Source organism: Panthera pardus, unplaced genomic scaffold, assembly GCF_024362965.1.
Source record: "Panthera pardus isolate Hobbes unplaced genomic scaffold, ASM2436296v1 HiC_scaffold_11, whole genome shotgun sequence".
Taxonomy (NCBI): domain Eukaryota; kingdom Metazoa; phylum Chordata; class Mammalia; order Carnivora; family Felidae; genus Panthera; species Panthera pardus.
In genome coordinates, this window is record NW_026526666.1 from 99,542,582 (window position 1) to 99,561,082 (window position 18,501).

The 18,501-nt window shown below is 47.4% G+C and overlaps 1 protein-coding gene across 2 annotated transcripts; it reads right to left on the minus strand.

The window, feature by feature from the left end:
* Positions 1-334: 334 nt before the first annotated feature.
* On the minus strand, positions 335-15,157 carry RBP7 (retinol binding protein 7). Of its 2 annotated transcripts, none has more exons than XM_053899017.1 (4): positions 15,030-15,157; positions 3,162-3,340; positions 2,938-3,039; positions 335-597 (listed from the first exon to the last, which is right to left on the minus strand). In XM_053899017.1, the coding sequence occupies exons 1-4, from the start codon at positions 15,100-15,102 to the stop codon at positions 547-549; spliced, it is 405 nt and encodes a 134-aa protein (XP_053754992.1). In that variant the 5' UTR covers positions 15,103-15,157; the 3' UTR covers positions 335-546. The 2 variants fall into 2 exon arrangements, with proteins under 2 accessions (XP_053754992.1, XP_053754991.1); XM_053899016.1 differs by lacking the exon at positions 15,030-15,157 and adding an exon at positions 13,256-13,376.
* Between the last annotated feature and the right edge of the window lie 3,344 nt (positions 15,158-18,501).

Consider the following 18,501-nt stretch of genomic DNA (forward strand, 5'->3'; position numbering starts at 1 on the left):
CGCACTCAGCCCACACACCCCCAGGGGAAGCAATGTTTCGGGTCTTCAAACATCCTTTCCCTCACCCCAGCCTTTCACCTAGAAGGCTTCCTGATGCTTCCTGCTTACCTGCGCTTCCGGGCTCCACCCCTCCCCGGTGGCCCCTTGCCACCACTGGCCCATCCCCTTCCGGGCTCTCAGGGCTGCCTGTGCTGATCACCGCTGTTCAGATGGCTCGCTTGTCCATTTTCCCCACGAGCCCTTGAAGACGGAATTACATCCTGTTCATTGGTGTGTCCGTGGTGCGCCTGGAAGGTTTTCAAATACTTCTTAAAATAATGGCACACGCTACATCTAGAAGGAAAAAGTCAGAGTCGTTGGACAGGTTTATTGAAACTGAGCAGTTTTCCCACAATCCGAGTAAATGGCTTCGGGGACAGGTGGTGAGGCGTCTCCCCGACCACAAGTTCCCGTCGCCAAACCCGGACAGAGTAACATCTGTTCATTTGGGAAGAGGAGTCACCATTAAGGCTGCTGTCACACGTGGGCTCTGGGGACGGAGACAGCTCAGGCTCTCTGGAACGTCTGTTTGCACACTTGGCCTTCACAGAACATTTCCTAGGGAAAGGGGAAGGGGAGAAGAAAGATGAGTTGGCATGTGGGCTATTGACTATTATTACTCACAGCACTTCTGACAGCAGGGCTGGGGTGTCTCTTCCGACCCTGCTCCTCCAGCTCGGTGACACCAACTGGGTGTCCAACAATTCAAGTCAATTCTGACACCGACGACCCAGAGCTAGTGCAGACCCCACAGGTTAAGGGCTCGGCCTCCCAAAACAGCCCCAACTTTAGACATCAAACACCCAGTCCCCAGCCACCCAAACTTCTGACTGCCCAGCTATTAAATGGGGATTCCCACCCCCTCTCCTCAGGGTCAGGAATTTGCTAGAACGGCTCACAGAAACGGCTTGGGATTCTGTCTCCCTCTCTCTCTGCCCCTCTCCCGCTTGTTCTCTATCTCCCTCTATGGAGAGCTTTATTATAAAGGATACAACTCAAGAACAGCCAAGTAGAGAGGTGCATAGGACACAGGATGGGGGGTGTGTGTGCGGAACTTCCACGGGCCCTTCAGGGGGCCCACTCTCCCAGTGCGTTGATGTTTTCACCAACTAGGAAGCTCTCCAACCTTTCTCATTTAGGGGTGTTTGTGGGGGTTTCCTTACGTAGGCATGACTGATAAATCTTCGGCCATCTGGGAGACCCCGGCCCCCAGTCATCTCATTAGCCTACAGAGGACACTCATTACTCTGGAGATCCCAAGGGTTTTAGGAACCAGATACCAAGACCAAATATTGATTCTGTGTTCTATCACAGCATGTAAGAATTGTCCTGTGAGTGTCCTTAGAGCAAGGACCCTTCTCTCCTCTGCTTGGGCAGAGTTATGCCAAGGAAGGATGCATGCAATTTGCACATTACCTCTTACAGTCAACTAACCTATATCCTCAAACGTATTTGTCTTTCTTTGTAGTTCCATATTACATTTTTGCGATGGCAAGTGTCTTAATTTTGATTTTATCGTCAGAAGAATGTCAGATTTGTCAATCTAGAATCAAAATATCTTTTTTTTTTTTTTTTTAAGTAAGCTCCACACCCAATGTGGTGCATGAACTCACAACCCCCAGATCAAGAGTCACCTGCTCCTACCTACTTAGCCAGCCAGGTGCCCCAAGAATCAAAATATCTTCAGTGTCCGGGCGATCAAAGACTATCCAGACCTTCAAAGACACACCTAACTTTAACGTAAGTGCTCTAATTTCGTTTCCACGGTTCTGGCCAAGATCTCACATACATTAAGGCAAAGAGGCATAGAGTTGAAAGCACACATTTTTGTCAGCCCTGGATCTGACTCGCTACGCACCAGCCATGGAGAGTTTCTAAATCTGAATCTCTTCATTTGTAAATGGGAAAAATAGAGTCCCTTTCACAGGACTGTCTTAAAGACCAAGTGACATAACACACGCGAGGATTTATTTAGCACAGTAGTTGAGCACAAAGTCGTCACTCAAGAAATGTCAGCGATTATAATATATATAGCAGGAAGCAATTCTCATTTACAAAGCCATGACCAATCCTTGATATACAATTTTATGCCTTCTAAATTATATTTAGAAATTACTGAATAGCTCGAGCTAGAACTTGCCCGTTCATGGAGTGCTGGGGGCACTGGCGATTGACACACTCTTCTGGAAGTAAGGCAATGAGGTAGCAAGAGGCAACGATGTGTGTGCCTCTGACCACGATCCTCTCTGTGAATTCTTCCGAAGGAAATAAACCCACGGATGCAAAAACGCTCTATTTACATGAATTTAAGCAACAGCAGGGGCGTCTGGGCGGCCCAGTCCATTAAGCATCCGACTCTTGACTTTGGCTCAGGTCGTGATCTCACAGTTTGTGAGTTAGACCTCGCATCAGGCTCTGAGCTGACGGTGGGGAACCTGCTTGGGATTCTGTCTCCCTCTCTCTCTGCCCCTCTCCCGCTTGTTCTCTATCTCTCTCTCTAAATAAAAATAAACTTAAAAAAAAAAAAAGCAGTAGCAGAAAACACCCTGAAACAATACCCTGGACACTGAAATTAAGGAAATGTTTTTCAAAAATGATAATTCACCGACCTGATGGAATATTAAGCAGCCAGTAGCTCCCTTATTGTATATGTATATATGTATATGTATGTATATATGCTCAGGTCATGATCCCAGGGTTGTGGGATCAAGCCCCGCATTGGGCTCTGCGATGAGCATAGAACCTGCTCGGGATTCTCTCACTCTCCCTCTCTGTGCCCCTCCCCTACCAAAATAAACAAACATTCAAAAAAAAAAAAAAAGCCAAATGGTGGATTAGAATGGTGGGGTTGCTGCCGTGCTTTAATATTGTATCATAAGAATGAAAGGTGGCAATCACCAGGTGGAGTTTGTCCCCTTCGATCCAATGGGTCCAGCCTCTGTTCTTCTTTTCCCCCTTCTGGACGCAGGTGAGTCTGTCACTGTCCCAGGTGACCAGGCTCTGCGTGAGAGAAGGGAGAAAATGCTGGCTTGCTCTGGCAGTGTCCTCAAAGTGGTACTAAGTAGGACGCTGGGTTAATCTCGCCAAATCAAGGGCCTAGGTTATCACTTGAATTCTTTTACCTTGCATTTCCTGTTATCCAGGCCTTTATTCTCTTCCTCAAATTCTTCTCCAACTTTAAACGTAACAAGGTAGTTCCTCAGGCTGCTGTATGTGTGGATGGTAAAAGAATTCCCATTTTGCTCAATCACTTTCTGTGGCTTCAGCAACTTGGCTATCTTACGAGTGGCAAAGTCAATACCTTAAAAATAATTTTTAAGAAAGAAAAAAAATCTCAACATTCACTCGAGACGCAAAAGCGAAGGGTTTGGCAGCTGCCCTCCAAACCACTGTATTTCATAGCTGATGTTTCTTTTACGATTTCAATGCCGTTTGTTGCCAAAATTGGATCCGTAGGGAGTTATCCTGGCAAAGCTCCATCTAGAGGCTTGATTAAAAAGCTTGACCAAGGGGCACCTGGGTGGCTCTGTTGGTTGAGTGTGGGATTCTTGGTTCCGGCTCAGGTCATGATCTCCTGGTTCATGAGTTAGAGCCCTGCAAAGGGCTCTGTGCTGACAGTGTGGAGTCTGCTTGGGATTCTCTCTCCCTCTCTCCCTCTCTCCTTCTCTCTCTCCCTCTCTCCCTCTCTCTCTCTCTCTGCCTCTCCTCTGTTCGTGAGTTCAAGCCCCATGTCAGCCTCTGCACTGGCAGTGTGGGGCCTGCTTAGGATTCTCTGTCTCTCTGCCTCTCTCTCTCTCTCAAAAATATATTAAAAAAAAAAAAAAGCTTGACCAGCCTTCAGGGAAGAGTCATTGGTGGGCCGTGCCTTGGGTTACGGATTTGCAGCTGGGCCTGGAAGAAGCCATTCCAGGAGCTCCCCCAGGGGCTGGCAAGAGGACACAGAAGCCAAGGGGACAGGGCTCAGGTCCCAGCCCAAACTCAAACACAGCAACTCTGCCTTTGTCTGCTTTATGTATTTACACTTTTTGAAATTGCAGTTTATTTTGAGAGCATGAGCAGGGGAGGGGCAGAGAGAGGGAGAGAGAGAATCCTAAGCAGGCTCCGTGCAGTCAGCATGGAGTCTGACATGGGGCTCAAACTCACAAACTCTGAGATTGTGATCTGAGCTGAAACCAAGAATCAGATGCTTAAGTGACTGGGCCACCCAGGCGCCCCTGTATTTACACTTTTTTTTTTAAGTTTATTTATTCATTTTTGAGAGAGAGAGAGAGAGAGAGAACACAAGTGGGGGAGGAGCAGAGAGAGAGAGAGAGAGAGAGAGAGAGACAGAATCTGAAGTGGGCGCCAAGCTCTGAGCTGTCAACACAAAGCCCGAGGTGGGGCTTGAACCCACAAACCATGAGATCATGACCTGACCCTAAGTGGGATGCTCAACTGAATGAGCCACCCAGGCGCCCCTGTATTTACACTTTAAGACAGCATTTGAACAGTGTCTGAACAACACACACACACAAAAGTCAAAAGCCATGCACTCATGCATACAGTATCGTACATTTGGAAATCGTTAATAAACCTTAAAACAGAGCCACACACAGAAACACGGAATGTGAGAAGCTCCAGGTTTTGAGAGACGGTGGACTCGAACTCCGTTTTCCTGTTAGCAGCTTTGAGCACATTATGTAGCTAGAAGTAACTGTTGCCATTTCATTTATTTATTTATTAAATAATCTGTGTCTGACACGGGGCTCGAATTCATGACCCTGTGACCAAGAGTCACAGGTTCTACTGACTGAGCCAGCCCGGCAACTGTTGCTATTTTAACTAGAGTAGCCAGGGGGCGCCCGGGTGGCTCAGTTGGTTAAGCTTCTGACTTCAGCTCAGGTCACGATCTCGCCAATGGTCCCGTGGCTTCCAGCCCCATGTCAGGCTCTGTGCTGACAGCTCGGAGCCCGGAGCCCGCTTCGGATTCTGTGTCTCCCTCTCTCTCTGCCCCTCCCCTACTCATGCTCTGTCTATCAAAAGTGAATAAATGTTAATTTTTTTTTTTTTTTAAACTAGGACAGCCAGGTGACACTTCAACCAGGAGAGGTCCCAGGGAGCCCAGGGACACCCGCAAGGATGTGCAGATGGGTTCAGGAACCACCAGGATCCTGGGGTGGCTGGAGCATAATGAGGGAGAATAAGGAAGGGGGAGGATCTTGAGATGAAATGTGGGGGTACCATAAGAACCACTGGGCTCTAACTCAGAGAAAATGAAGTCAGATGGGTGCCACTGGACTGTTAGGAGCAGGTGACATGGTCTCCCTGGCAGAGAGCCACCACTGGATGCCGGCTCATCACCTACCATTTCTATGAGACCTAGGACATGGTTCTCCCATGTCGGGATTGTCCTATTATGTAAAACAAATGTCCGGGAATCTTCATTTAAGAGAGTTACGTGCCTCATTGGAGGTAGTTTGGTTCCATCTTTTTTTTTTTTCAAAGATTTTTTTTTTTTAATGTTTATTTATTTTTGAGACAGAGGGAGACAGAGCATGAACGGGGGAGGGTCAGAGAGAGGGAGACACAGAATCTGAAACAGGCTCCAGGCTCTGAGCGGTCAGCACAGAGCCCGACGCGGGGCTTGAACTCACGGACCGCGAGATCATGACCTGAGCTGAAGTCGGCCGCTTAACTGACTGAGCCACCCAGGCGCCCCATTTGGTTCTATCTTTTAAAATTTTTACAGTAACCTCTACATCCAACATGGGGCTCAGACTTAAAACCCAGAGATCAAGAGTTGCAGGCTCTATCAACCGCACCAGTCAGGTGCCCCCTGAGTTGACCCCTATTTGTTTTAAAGATTTTTTTAATGTTTACTTATTTTAAAGTTTATTTATTTTGAGAGCAGAGAGAGGAGGGAGGGAGGGAGGGAGGGAGGGAGAGAGAGAGAGAGAGAGAGAGAGAGAGAGAGAATGCAAGTAGGTTGGGGCAGAGAGAGAGAGGGAGACCCAGAATCGGAAGCAGGCTCCAGGCTCCGGGCTGTCAGCACAGAGCCCGACGCGGGGCTCGAACTCCCGAGCCGTGAGATGATGACCTGAGCCGAAGTCGGTTGCTCAACCGACTGAGCCACCCGGGCGCCCCTAAGGATTTTAGTTTTAAGTAATCCCTACACCCAACGTGGAGCTCGAACTCACCACTCCGATATCAAGAGTCTCACGCTCCACTGACTAAGCCAGCAAGACACCAACCCCTGTTTTAACCTGTTTGCCTAACAGATTCATTTTTATCTGACATGAACTGCTACTCGGGGCTTCACACATCATTTCCAGTCCAGGAAAATTGGCCAAGCAATGAGCAGGGCCCCTGCAGTATTTCTAAACTCCAAATAAAAGATAAATGTCCTTATTTTGAGAAAACCTTTTTTTTTTTTCAATTTTTAAGTAATCTGTCCAATCAACATGGGGCTCGAACTCACAACCCTGAGATGAAGAGTTGTTTTCTCTACCAAGTGAGCCAGCCAGGTGCCCAAGAAACTTTTTTTTTTCTTTTTTTTTACATTTAAGTATTGAGGCTAAACCCTTAAAAAATATTTATCTCATTATTAAAAAGACCAAGCCAAATTTAAAAGTTATTGCTGACTTTCCTTAAACACCATCGTGTAAGTCAAACAAAACCAACTTAACCAACCAAATAAAAAACAAACTTTAGGTTATTACTTTACATCAGTTATGGTTTTAAAACCTGTAAGCCCCAAGTTGGGTGTAGAGATTACTTAAAAATAAAATCTTTAGGGGCGCTTGGGTGGCTCAGTCAGTTAAGCGTCTGACTTCCGCTCAGGTCATGATCTTGCAGGTCGAGAGTTCGAGCCCCACATCAGACTCACTGCTGTCAGCATGGACCTGCTTGGGATGCTCTGTCTCTCTCTCTGCCGCTCCACCTCTCACACACTCTCTGTCTCTCTCAAAAATAAGTAACCATTTTTCTGGGGCGCCTGGGTAGCTCAGTCGGTCGGGTGTCCGACTTCGGCTCAGGTCATGATCTCACAGTCCATGAGTTCAAGCCCCGCGTCGGGCTCTGGGCTGACAGCTCAGAGCCTGGAGCCTGCTTCTGATTCTGTGTCTCCCTCTCTCTCCGGCCCTCCTCTGCTCATGCTCTGTCTCTCTCACTCTCAAAAATGAATAAATGTTAAAAAAAAAATAAGTAAACATTTTTTAAAAATTAAAAAATAGTAAGTTAAATAATATAAAATCTTTAATAGTAAGTTAAAATCTTCAAGGGATGCTTGGCTGGGTCAGTTGGTAGAGCATGTGTCTCTTGACCTCAGGATCATGAGCTCAAGCCCCGCGTCAGGCTCTGTGCTGACAGCTCAGAGCCTGGAGCCTGCTTTGGATTCTGTGTCTCCCTCTCTCTCTACCCCACCCCTGCTTGCATTCTGTTTCTCTGTCTCTCAAAAATGAATGAATGTTAAAAAAAAATTTTTTTTAAATGCTGGAGAAGATTCTTGGAGCTTGTTGAACAGTAGCTTTAAGAAGAGATGTACTTTTTTTTTCTTTTTTTTTTTTAAGAGAGAGAGAGAGTTCAAGCAGGGGAGAGAGGCAGAGGGAGACAGAGAATCCCAACCAGGCTCCACACTCAGGAGGGAGCCTGACACAGGGCTAGATCCCACGACCCCAGGATCATGACCTGAACTGAAATCGAGTCAGACATGCAACTGACTGAGCCACCCAGGTGCCCTGAGGGACACACTTTCCTAAAGCTGTGGCACCACCCTTCCCTCTCTCTAGGCCAAAGACATACTTATTTTTATTATTTTTTTAATGTTTATTGAGAGAGAGAGAGAGAGAGAGTGTGTGTGTGTGTGTGTGTGTGCGCGCGCATGCACGTGCGGGAGCACGCGCGCGCACGGGGGAGGGGCAGAGAGAGAGAGAGAGAGAGAGAGAGAGAGAATCCCAAGCAGGCTCTGCCCTTTCAGGGCAGGGACCTACGCAGAGCTCGATCCCACCAACCATGAGATCATGACCTGAGCTGAAATCAAGCGACGGATGCTCAACTGACTGAGCCACCCAGGCACCCAGGGAAATGACCTATTTAAATACACTTTACTGGGGGTGGGAGTAGGGGGTAGAGAGATCAAAGTTCTAAATGCGCAGTCGCTGTACTTAGGAATTTATAACCAAGGAAGGTGAAAACAGAAGAATCAAAGTTTCCCTTTAAGAAGAGAATCTGCTCCAATCAAAGGAAAATTAAAAACAATCTTCTCGAACCCAAAAGCACCTTGATTATTCCAGTTCTGTGTCATAAATCCCTTCCGTGTGCTATGTGCTTATTTTTTAAAAGAATCTAAATGTTAAGACATTGTGTAGTTTACTAAGCACTTTGTTAAGTTCATTATTCAGCCAGGACAGAGATCTCAAGCTCTGTTTTTTGTCAAAAGGGACAGATTTCCTGGGTGGATATTTCTCCCATCAAAAACAAAAGTAATAAGGGTCCTCTGGTTTTTATTATAGGAGCTATCTTTAGTTGCCTGACCATAAACCTCTGTCTTTAACAAACATGTTTTAGTTCATTCTGTAAAGTCATAAGACATGGCTATGTTAGGAGAGAATGCTAATTCACAAAATGTACTTATTAATCAATTCAAACAACTGAATTTAAAATGAGCCTTAGTTTTTAAAAATAATTTTTAATGTTTATTTATTTTTGAGAGACAGAGACAGAGTGCAAGCTGGGGAGGGGCAGAGAGGGAGAGGGAGACACAGAATCTGAAGCAGGCTCCAGGCTCCAAGCTGTCAGCACAGAGCCTGATGCAGAGCTTGAACTCACGAACGGTGAGATCATGACCTGAGCTGAAGTCGGACGCTTAACCCACTAAGCCACCCAGGCACCCCTGTAATTTTTTAAAAATGTAATGTAGGACTTATTGTGGGTTTTCTACTGAAGTCTCCTTGCAGTACAACTTTTCTGTTGTGATAAAATATACATAACATAAAATGTATCATTTTACCTATTTTTAGACATACAATTCCATGGTGTTAAATATATTCATAATGTTGTACAACCACCACCATTATCCAATTCCAGAACTTTTTCATTATCCCGAGCAGAAACTCTGTTCTTGATGGGGTTCAGGTCATATTACCCCAAAATATGGTAGCTTGGCATACTGAATAGTTCAAGTTGAACGAATTTGAGGAATGGTTTGTGCTAGAAGAACTTTCTGATTTTTCCCTGAGGCCAGTCCTAAGACCCTCACATGAGAGGTGCCCTCTCTATAATGGAGGATAGGAACATCCTGATCTCTGAAAACATGGGACATACAAAGGAATTTGAAGAACAGGGTTTGCAAACCAAGTTTCTAAGTTCACTTGGTATTTTTCAACTCTAGAATTTCTATTTGTTTCTTTTTTCAACTCTGTTCTGTTACCTTCATATGGATTCTGGGTCCTTGCCAAAATTAAGCTCAGCGTAACTGTTTCATAGTCTATTTCTGATAATCCTGGCATCTGGAGACACCATTTCTATTGTTTGGTGTTTCTATTGATCCTTGCTATTGGGGTCTTTTTATCTCTTGGCAGCTTTGTTGAGGTATAAAGAACATATACATATGTTCTTTACATACATATAAATATATGTACAAAGAACAGTACATATCTAATATGTGCAATTTAACGTGTTTGGACTCAAGCAAACATTCATGGTCCCATCACCTCGATCACCGCACACAGACATTATCCAACACCTCCCAGAGTTTTCCTGTCATGGGTTTTTATCTCCTCAGGTAGTTGTCTAACTGTGATTATTTACTGGGCATTGTTTCTGTACAAACAATTCAAGAACTTGCATGATGTTCTCTTCCTCCAAAGAGGGTTTTTTGTTTTTAAATTGCTTTTAAGGCCACTAGCTACCTGGAAGTACTTTTTTTCTAAGAGACAGAGCACAAGTGGGGGAGGGGTGGAGGGAGGGAGGGAGGGGGGAGGGGGGAGAGAGAGAGAGAGAGAGAGAGAGAGAGAGAGAGAGAGAGAGAGATTGAGAATCTTAAGCAGGCTCCACGCTCAGCATGGAGCCCAACGTGGGGCTCGATCCCCTGACCCTGGGATCCTGACCTGAGCCGAAATCAAGGGTTGGACTCCCAACCAACTGAGCCACCCAGGTGCCCCTATCTGAAAGCACTTTAATTCAAGTTCAGGTCTTGAGATTTTTCTGGACCACCAAGACGATTCAAAGTGAAACAATAGTCTATTCAAAAGCTATTTACCTCCAGGTCTCCCTTACTCCTCAGGTACGGAATCCTACCCAGAGGAGGGTATTTACAGAGTGTCCACCCTTGACCGACTCAGGACTCCCACTCTTGCCCCCTCCACCGATCCATGAAGCTCCCCAAACTGCAGCTGAATCTCCCAAACAGCCTGAGGTAGGAACCGTCCTAAGTGCTGGGCTCGCCTCTCCGGATTCTTCTTTCCTAGACCTCAGCATGATAATTCGTCATTATTCTGGTAGCTCTCTGATGTTCCCTAAGAAGTTTTAAAATATACATATACATTTGGTCTAGCTTAATTTATCTGTCTTCTTTGAGAGAGTTAGTATAAATAAATTAGCTTGCCATTAGCAGAGGCAAAAGTCCTCAGGAAAGGTATGAACACTTCCGCATAGGTTGGCATTAGAATATACATAAATAGGGGGGCGCCTGGGTGGCTCAATCAGTTGGGCGGCCGACTTCGGCTCAGGTCATGATCTCACGGTCCGTGAGTTCGAGCCCCGCATCGGGCTCTGTGCTGACAGCTCAGAGCCTGGAGCCTGTTTCAGATTCTGTGTCTCCCTCTCTCTGACCCTCCCCCGTTCATGCTCTGTCTCTCTCTGTCTCAAAAACAAATAAACGTTAAAAAAAAAAAATTAAAAAAAAAAAAAAAAAGAATATACATAAATAGGGACAATCGGTTTTATGGCACAGTTGAACAGTCCAGGGTTGGGGTGTTCCTATCCCGGGACCTGAGCACTCAGTTGAAAAATCCTCATCTAACTTTTGACTCCCCCAAGCCTTCACTACCAATAGTCTCCTGTTGACCGGAAGCCTTCCCAATAACATAAATAAATAATACACATTTTGTATGTTATGTGTATTATATGCTGTATTCCTACAATAAAGTAAGCTAGAGAAAAGATGATGTTAGCAAGAAAATCATAAGGAAAAGAAAATAGATGAACAATTCTGTACTGTGTGTGTATATATATATATATTTACAATTCTGTACTGTGTATATATATATATAATATATATATATATTATATATAAAATCCTCATATAAGGGGACCTGCACAGTTGTCCTACCTACCTACCTTCTGCAGTTGTCCTAATGACGACTTGATGCATCAAAGAGCCCTATTTCTTAAATTTTAATTTGCATCTGAATCACCTGAGAATCCGGTTAAATGCAGATTCTGATTCCGTAGGTCTGGGATCCAGGGTGAGGCACAGAATCTGTGGGCTAAGAAAATCCTGCTAGTTCTAGAGAAACAAAATCCTACACCCATCTGGTCCTGAGCCCCTAATCTGCCCAGGGGGGAAAACGGGTTGACCCTGGAGTCCATGTTCTTTACACACGGAAGGCAGAAGAGAGTGTTGACATACGGGTAGCAATGTGGCCAAATCATTTTCTTCTCAGCTCGTTAGGAACTGGCAATAAGTTTTAAGTCTGATTTCAGCTACTGTATAAAATGCTAAGAGATATCTCGGTTTGTAATTTAGATACCTAGAGTATCAGATCTGGTCCAGCTACCTTGCTTAACAAATGAAGAAAGTAAAGGAACTCAGGGATTATGTAACTTTTTTTTTAAATGTTTATTTATTTTTGAGAGAGAGAGAGAGAGAGCGAGCGAGCGCACGAGCAGGGGAGGGGCAGAGAGAGAGGGAGACACGGAATCCGAAGCAGGCTCCAGCCTCCAAGCTGTCAGCACAGAGCCTCGCGTCAGGCTGGAACTCACAGCCGGGCTGTGAGATCGTGACCTGAGCTGAAGTCAGATGCTTAATGCTTAACCGACTGAGCCACCCAGGCGCCCCAGGGGTTATGTAACTGTGATTCTGTTACCAACTATCAACGGCTAAGTTATCTGGCTTTCCGCTTAGCTGTTCTGTTACATCAAGTAGCCCCTCAATTCCAGAAATCCTTAGCACACTCACATTTCTTGTGGAAAAGAGATTGCAAGTAAGAGTTAAGTGTGTTGTCTGGATCCAGTATCTTTCTGGAACCTGAACCCAAAGGAAGAAAAGGGGTTGTGAGGCAGGATGCTGACTCAATCTCCATGGCTTGTGAGTTGGATGATAAATAAATGTAAGTCACGGAAATAAATAAACAGCCTCTGTTAGCCCCTAGGATCTAATACAGTGGCAGATAATTGTTAAGCCTGTATTGACATCATGGGAAAAACAAGTTAGACAAGCAAGACAGTGTGGGGACAGGTGAACGATGGACTAACACACATTTGAAAAACACTAATTGCAACACTGAAAAGGCTGCTTTGTGGGGCGCCTGGGTGGCTCAGTCAGTTAAGCGTCTGACTTCAGTCCAGGGCATGATCTCACGGTTCGTGGGTTTGAGCTCCACATCAGGCTCTGTCCTGGTGGTGTGGAGTCTGCTTGGGATTCTCTCTCTCGCTCTCCTCTTGCTCTCTGCCCCTTCCCCACTTGCTCTCTCTCTCAAAATAAATAAAAGAAAAAAAAGAAGCCTGCTTTGTGATACCAGATGGATTAGCTCAAGAGGTCTTCCCACACTTGCATGGATGGCCGACTCCATTCCGTTTGGTCTCAGAGGTTTGCTCCAAAAGCCATGGAAATTGCCAGAAACAAAGTATACAGCAAGGCAAAGTTCAAAGCCATCACCTGATATTTAACACTTTATCCTCCACACGAGTAAACCAGATACGAGCCAGACAGATCAGGGAAGAAAGTGCTTATGGTCACATGCCTCCCCTAATTTGGCAAGTGGAGAGACAAGGAAACCACCAGGACCTACCGCCTTTGGGAAGAATAAGCGTTAATTCCTTCTTGGAAGTTGGAAACAGAAAGGCAATGAGATTCGGGTTGAAGGGTAGCAGAACATGCCACCCCCAAATACACCACTTCGGCACATGATTATTATATTGAACTGCAGACGGCTGGGAAGACGCTGACAGAAGAAAAGCTCTCTGCCCTCCCCCCCCCCCCCCCGACCCCCGCCACTGGCCCCAAAGCAGGACCTACTTTCGTAAAGTTGTCCCCCGTCCCTCACTGTTCCTGACGGACGGACGCAAGTCAGGGAGGCGACTCTAGACTCTAGCCAACCTGGAGAGAGCACCAGAAGAATCATAACAAACCTTCCCAACCAGCCCTTATTTTGTTAGTTCTCGGCCGGCTAAGATGCTCTATAGCTGCGCTCAAGTTCCAGCCACTCCGCACTGAGCCGGCATCGTGTCTTCACCAGGCAGGTGTCAACTAACTTCCGCTTGTTAATCTGTCTTCTGTTAGCCTAATTCACAGGGGCCCCAGGCAATGGACCTAAAATGGGATGAGGAGAAAAGACTCCTTCCCTTCAGGACAGCATTTTGTGTCCTTCTGAATCAGACTTAGCTTGAGAAGCTCCAGACGTCCCTACTCAAGGTGGGAAGGGAGGAGGGAAACCCACCGAAGGCACGGAAATCTTAAAAACACGCTGGAGCCACGGAACTGTACATTTCTAAATGGTTAAAATGCCCAATTTTATGTTTTGTATATTTTACCACCATTTTTTAAAGGAAAAAAACCAAAACTGGACTCCTCTCTTTCAATTTACAGATGGAAAAAACTGAGACCCAGTGTCAAATAATGAGAAGAAGCCAGAGGAAACACCTGGTCCCCATACTTCCAGCAGCTGGAGACCGTCTGTCAAAAGTGCCACTGATTGGTGTCATTCAGGAGAAAGCACTGGGCACGCAGGGCTCCACCCACCAAATCTGAAGAATGAGACTCGGGGCAGGACAAACTGGGACTGGGTAAGGAAGGGAGGCCTTCTAACCACCAAGGATGGGGTACATTCTTCAAACGTTCTGGGAAGCAAGGACATGGGTCAGACCCCCGCCACCCCCCTGGTGGCCACAGAGTCCCCCTTCCTCCGTGCAGACCAGGCTGTCCTTTAAGCGCTGGGAAGCCGGGCGGGGGGCAAAGAAGCGACCCCTCCGGGCACCCACGATAGTCCTCGGGGTTGGCACTGTGTCCTAGGGGCCGAGAGGAGTGGCTTCTAAGGGGTCTGGGTTTCTTGTCCCCACTCAAGCCCTGGGGGGGAGAAGGGAGTCAGGAAACTAAAGATTCCCAAGGCGATTCCCCAACTCGAGAGGGCGCCAGAGTCACCGGGCGGGGGCACCTCGTGCACCCGAGCGCGCCTGGAGCTGCCCCCACCCGGAGGGTGGAGACCTCCCTGGCAGAGCCACCGGGCTCCAGGAAGCGCAGAGACGGCTGCCCAGAGCCCCGCGGCAGAGCATCCCATCATGCCCCCAAGTCCCCTTGCGAGGTGCCCGGCGACCCAGGTGTCCCTGGTGGGGCAGGAGCCTTGACCGCAGGGCCGGTAGCGACTGACGGGTGCATAGTGGGGAGGGACGGGCGACGGGGAGAAGGAAGGACCAGGGGACAAGGGGGGACAGAAGTGGGATGTGGGGACGGAGGATGCACGGGGCGGTGGGGGGAGGGGGGCGGGGATGGGGAGACGGGGAGATGTCAGGACCAGGAGATGGGGGTGGGGACAAAGGATGGTCCGAGGTAGTGACACGGGATGGGGAGACGCGAATACAAGGGGGGCGGTGGGAGAGGGGGTGGGGGGCGTGGTACCAGGGGACAGAGGACGAAAAGATGGAGGACGGGGGCTACGGAGACCAGAGGACCCGGAGACGGAGAGACGGGGGCGGGGTGGGGGTACGGAGGCCCGAGGACGGGGTGGGGGTGGCAGGGCGGGGGTCAGGGGGACGGGGGACGGCGAGGCCAGGCGGGGCCGCCCCTCCCGTCCTACCTAAGGCCAGCATGTAGCCGTCGAAGTTGTCGCTGCTGAGCAGGTTCCAGGTGCCGCTGAGGTCGGCGGGCATGGTGGGGCAGGGCGACAGTGGCCGGCGGGCGGCGGGGCCTCGGCCTATCTGCGGGGCCGGGGCGGGGAGGGGGGCGGGCCGCGGTGGGGACAGCAGCGCGAGGAGGAGGAGCCGTGCGGAGCGGAGCGGGGGACGCACCTCTTGGTCCCCAGCCCGTTCCGCCGCGCTTTTCTGTGCTCGCGGACACTCCTGCGTCCCCGGGCCTCCCCGCTCCTGCTCCTCTTCCTCTTGAACCCTAAACCCAGGCGCGCCCCAGACAGTGTTCCCAACCACACTTCTTTCTCTGCTACGTGGTAATGACCAAGGGCATCTCCTTCAAACTCATGGCATTAATTAGTGTTTGGGCTGCAAATGGCAGGTCAATAAACCCAGCTCTAGCGGTCTCCGTAAACAGAGAGGCTTATCTTCTTTACCTTATCAAGCCGACCTGGGGTGACAAGTTGCTGGTGATGACCTGGCAACTCCAGGCCAGGGAAGTGGCACCTGGCCTCTTAAGCCTACCGTCAAGAGTTGGCTGCTGGGTTTCCAGCCAGGACATCTACATTCAAGCTGACAAAGAAAGTGCACCTGCCATTATCCCTTCATCAGATTTGTGTACACTCATTGGCCAAATCTGTGTCACCTCCCACTTCTTTTCCTTTTCTTTTTTTAATGTTTATTTATTTTGAGGTGGGCTGGGGGGAGAGAGAGAGAGACAGAATGAGTGGGAGAGGGGCAGAGAAAGAGGGAGAGAGAGAATTCCAAGCAAGTTCTGAGCTATCAGCACAGAGGCCCATGTGGGGCTCGAACCCACAAACCATGAAATCTTGACCTGAGCCAAAATCAAGAGTCGGAGGTGGGCTGAGCCACCCAGGCGCCCCATGTCACATGCCACTTCTAATTGCAAGGGAGGCTAAGGAATCTCACATCTCTTCAGTCTTGACAGTAGAGAAAGGCAAAAGAGAAGGGGGTTGGGAATGTAGGCTAACCTACAATATTAGCCACAAACACCATCTATATAGGCTGGCTCGAAGATTTAGAAATCCATTTATGACCTCACCCATGTATTTTTTTTTTTTTAAGATTTTATTTTTAAGTAATCTCCCTATGTAGGGCTCAAACTTATAACCCCAGGATCAAGAGTCGCCATGTTCTACTGACTGAGACACCCAGGTGCCCCACACTCAAATATATCAATAGTTAATATTTATTGAGTGCTTACTATGTATATTACCATTTGTCACAAAATCCTACTTCTCCAGTAGTTACTTTATTATGTCCATTTGACGGAGACAAAAACTGAGACAAAGAGAAATTGCCCGAGGTCATTCAATTAGCACAACAGTCCTTTCTAATCATGCTCTCCACTAAGAGGAATTTCTCCTAAACACCTGGCCTCTTTCCAAACCTACTTCATTCTCCTGGAAGCGGAACAGTTCTCTGCTTGGGGGCAACTAGGGTGACCACCCATCCCGACTTCCCCAGGACTGAAGGAATGCCCAACACCTGGGATTTTCACTGCTAGAAGTGGAAAAATTCCTGGAAAACGAGAATGTGTGGCTTGCCTTAGGAACAACAGTCACTGAACCATTCTTTCTCTACTAAGGTAGAGTTCATCTATCAAACACTTTAAACACAGGGTATCTCAATTTTTTTTCTTCTCCCTGGTAGACTGGTCCAAAGTCTAGACTGGGGGAGTTAGTGTATAGGTTATTTTTGCCCCCACTCAAACTTAATGGCTTAAAAAATAATAAAAAATAATTAATTTCCTCATTAATCTGCAATTTGGGTATAGCTCACAGAGGATGGCTGATCCGGGCTCCACGTAGCATCAGCTGGGGTAACGACTCCAGTTGGCAGAGTGGGAGAAGACACCTCCAAAACGGCTCACTCTCACGGCTGGCAAATGAGTGCTGGCTATCTGTGTGGCTGGGAGCCAGCTTCCTTTCCGTGGGGGTCCGTCCATGGGCTGTTTTGGCTCCCCCACAGCATGGGTGGCTGGGCTCTAAGAGAGAGCATCCCAAGAGAACCAGTAAGATGCTGTACTGTCTTATGACCTAGTCTCAAAAGTTACATAACATCATTTCCACCAGGGTCACAGGCTTACCCAAATCCAAAGGGAACAAACGCGGACCTCGTTTCTCACAGTCACATTTTAAGAAGAGCAAGTGGGATGGGAGATCTTGTAACATTGCATCTTGGACAACACATAATTCGTCACGGTTACCTATTCTGCTCTGACCTTCACACCAAGCTTCAACTCCGAACCTTTTTAAAAAATTTTTTAAAATGCTTATTTCTCTTTGAGACAGAGAGACAGAACGCGAGCAGAGGGGGGGCAGACACAGAATCCGAAGCAGGCTCCAGTCTCTGAGCTGTCAGCACAGAGTCTAACGCAGGGCTTAACCATGAGCCGTGAGATCATGACCTGAGCCGAAGTCGGATGCTTAACCAACCAAGCCACCCAGGAGCCCCCAACCCCGAACTTTTACCAGACTTTCTCAGTCATTAAGATGCTATTTTCAGGGTGCCCACTCGGCTCAGTTGGTGGAGGATGTGGCTCTTGATGTTGGGGTGATGAGTTCAAGCCCATGTTGGGCATACAGGGTACTTAACAACAACAAAAAAATTTTTTTAAAGGGAGGCACCTGGATGGCTCGGTTGAGTGTCTGACTCTTGAGATCGAGTCCTACATCAGGCCCTCCACTGCTAGCTTGGGATTCTCTCTCTCCCTCTCTCTCTCTCTCAAAATAAATAAAGTAAAAAAAATCTTTTTTTGAATTTTTAAAAAGATGCTATTTTCATTCATCTGTTGCTTTTTTCATCTTATTTTTCAGTTGGTTTAGAACTTGGACAAAAAAAATACTTGACTCTCTTCAAAAATTCCTACGAGTTGGGGGCACCTGGGTGGTTCAGTCAGTCAAGCATCCGACTTCGGCTCACGTCATGATCTCACAGTTCGTGGGTTTGAGCTCCACATCCGGCTCTGTGCTGACAGCTCAGAGCCCGGAGCCTGCTTCAGATTCTGTGTCTCCCTCTCTCTCTGCCCCACTTGCGCTCTGTCTCCCTTTCAAAAATAAATGAGCATTAAAAAAAAATTTTTTTTTTAAATCTCTAAGAGTCATCTTTCCAGAACAGCCTTCTGATATACTTCTGCTATCCATTTACTCTGCATCACATCTCTTCTACTTCCTTCATAATTATCATAACCCACAGTTATCTTTTCTTGGTTTGTTAATCGACTTTTTCATTCAAATGCCAAGGGCAGAGACCATGTTCATCTCATTTGCCTCTATAGCATCCGTAGGGCGAGTGCTCCATAAATGTTGGCTGAATGACTACGACCTTTTCCGAAAGAGAAACGTCATTTTTACTGAGAAGCCAGAGTGGCACTGCCTTGCCCAGAATAAGACTGGTGAT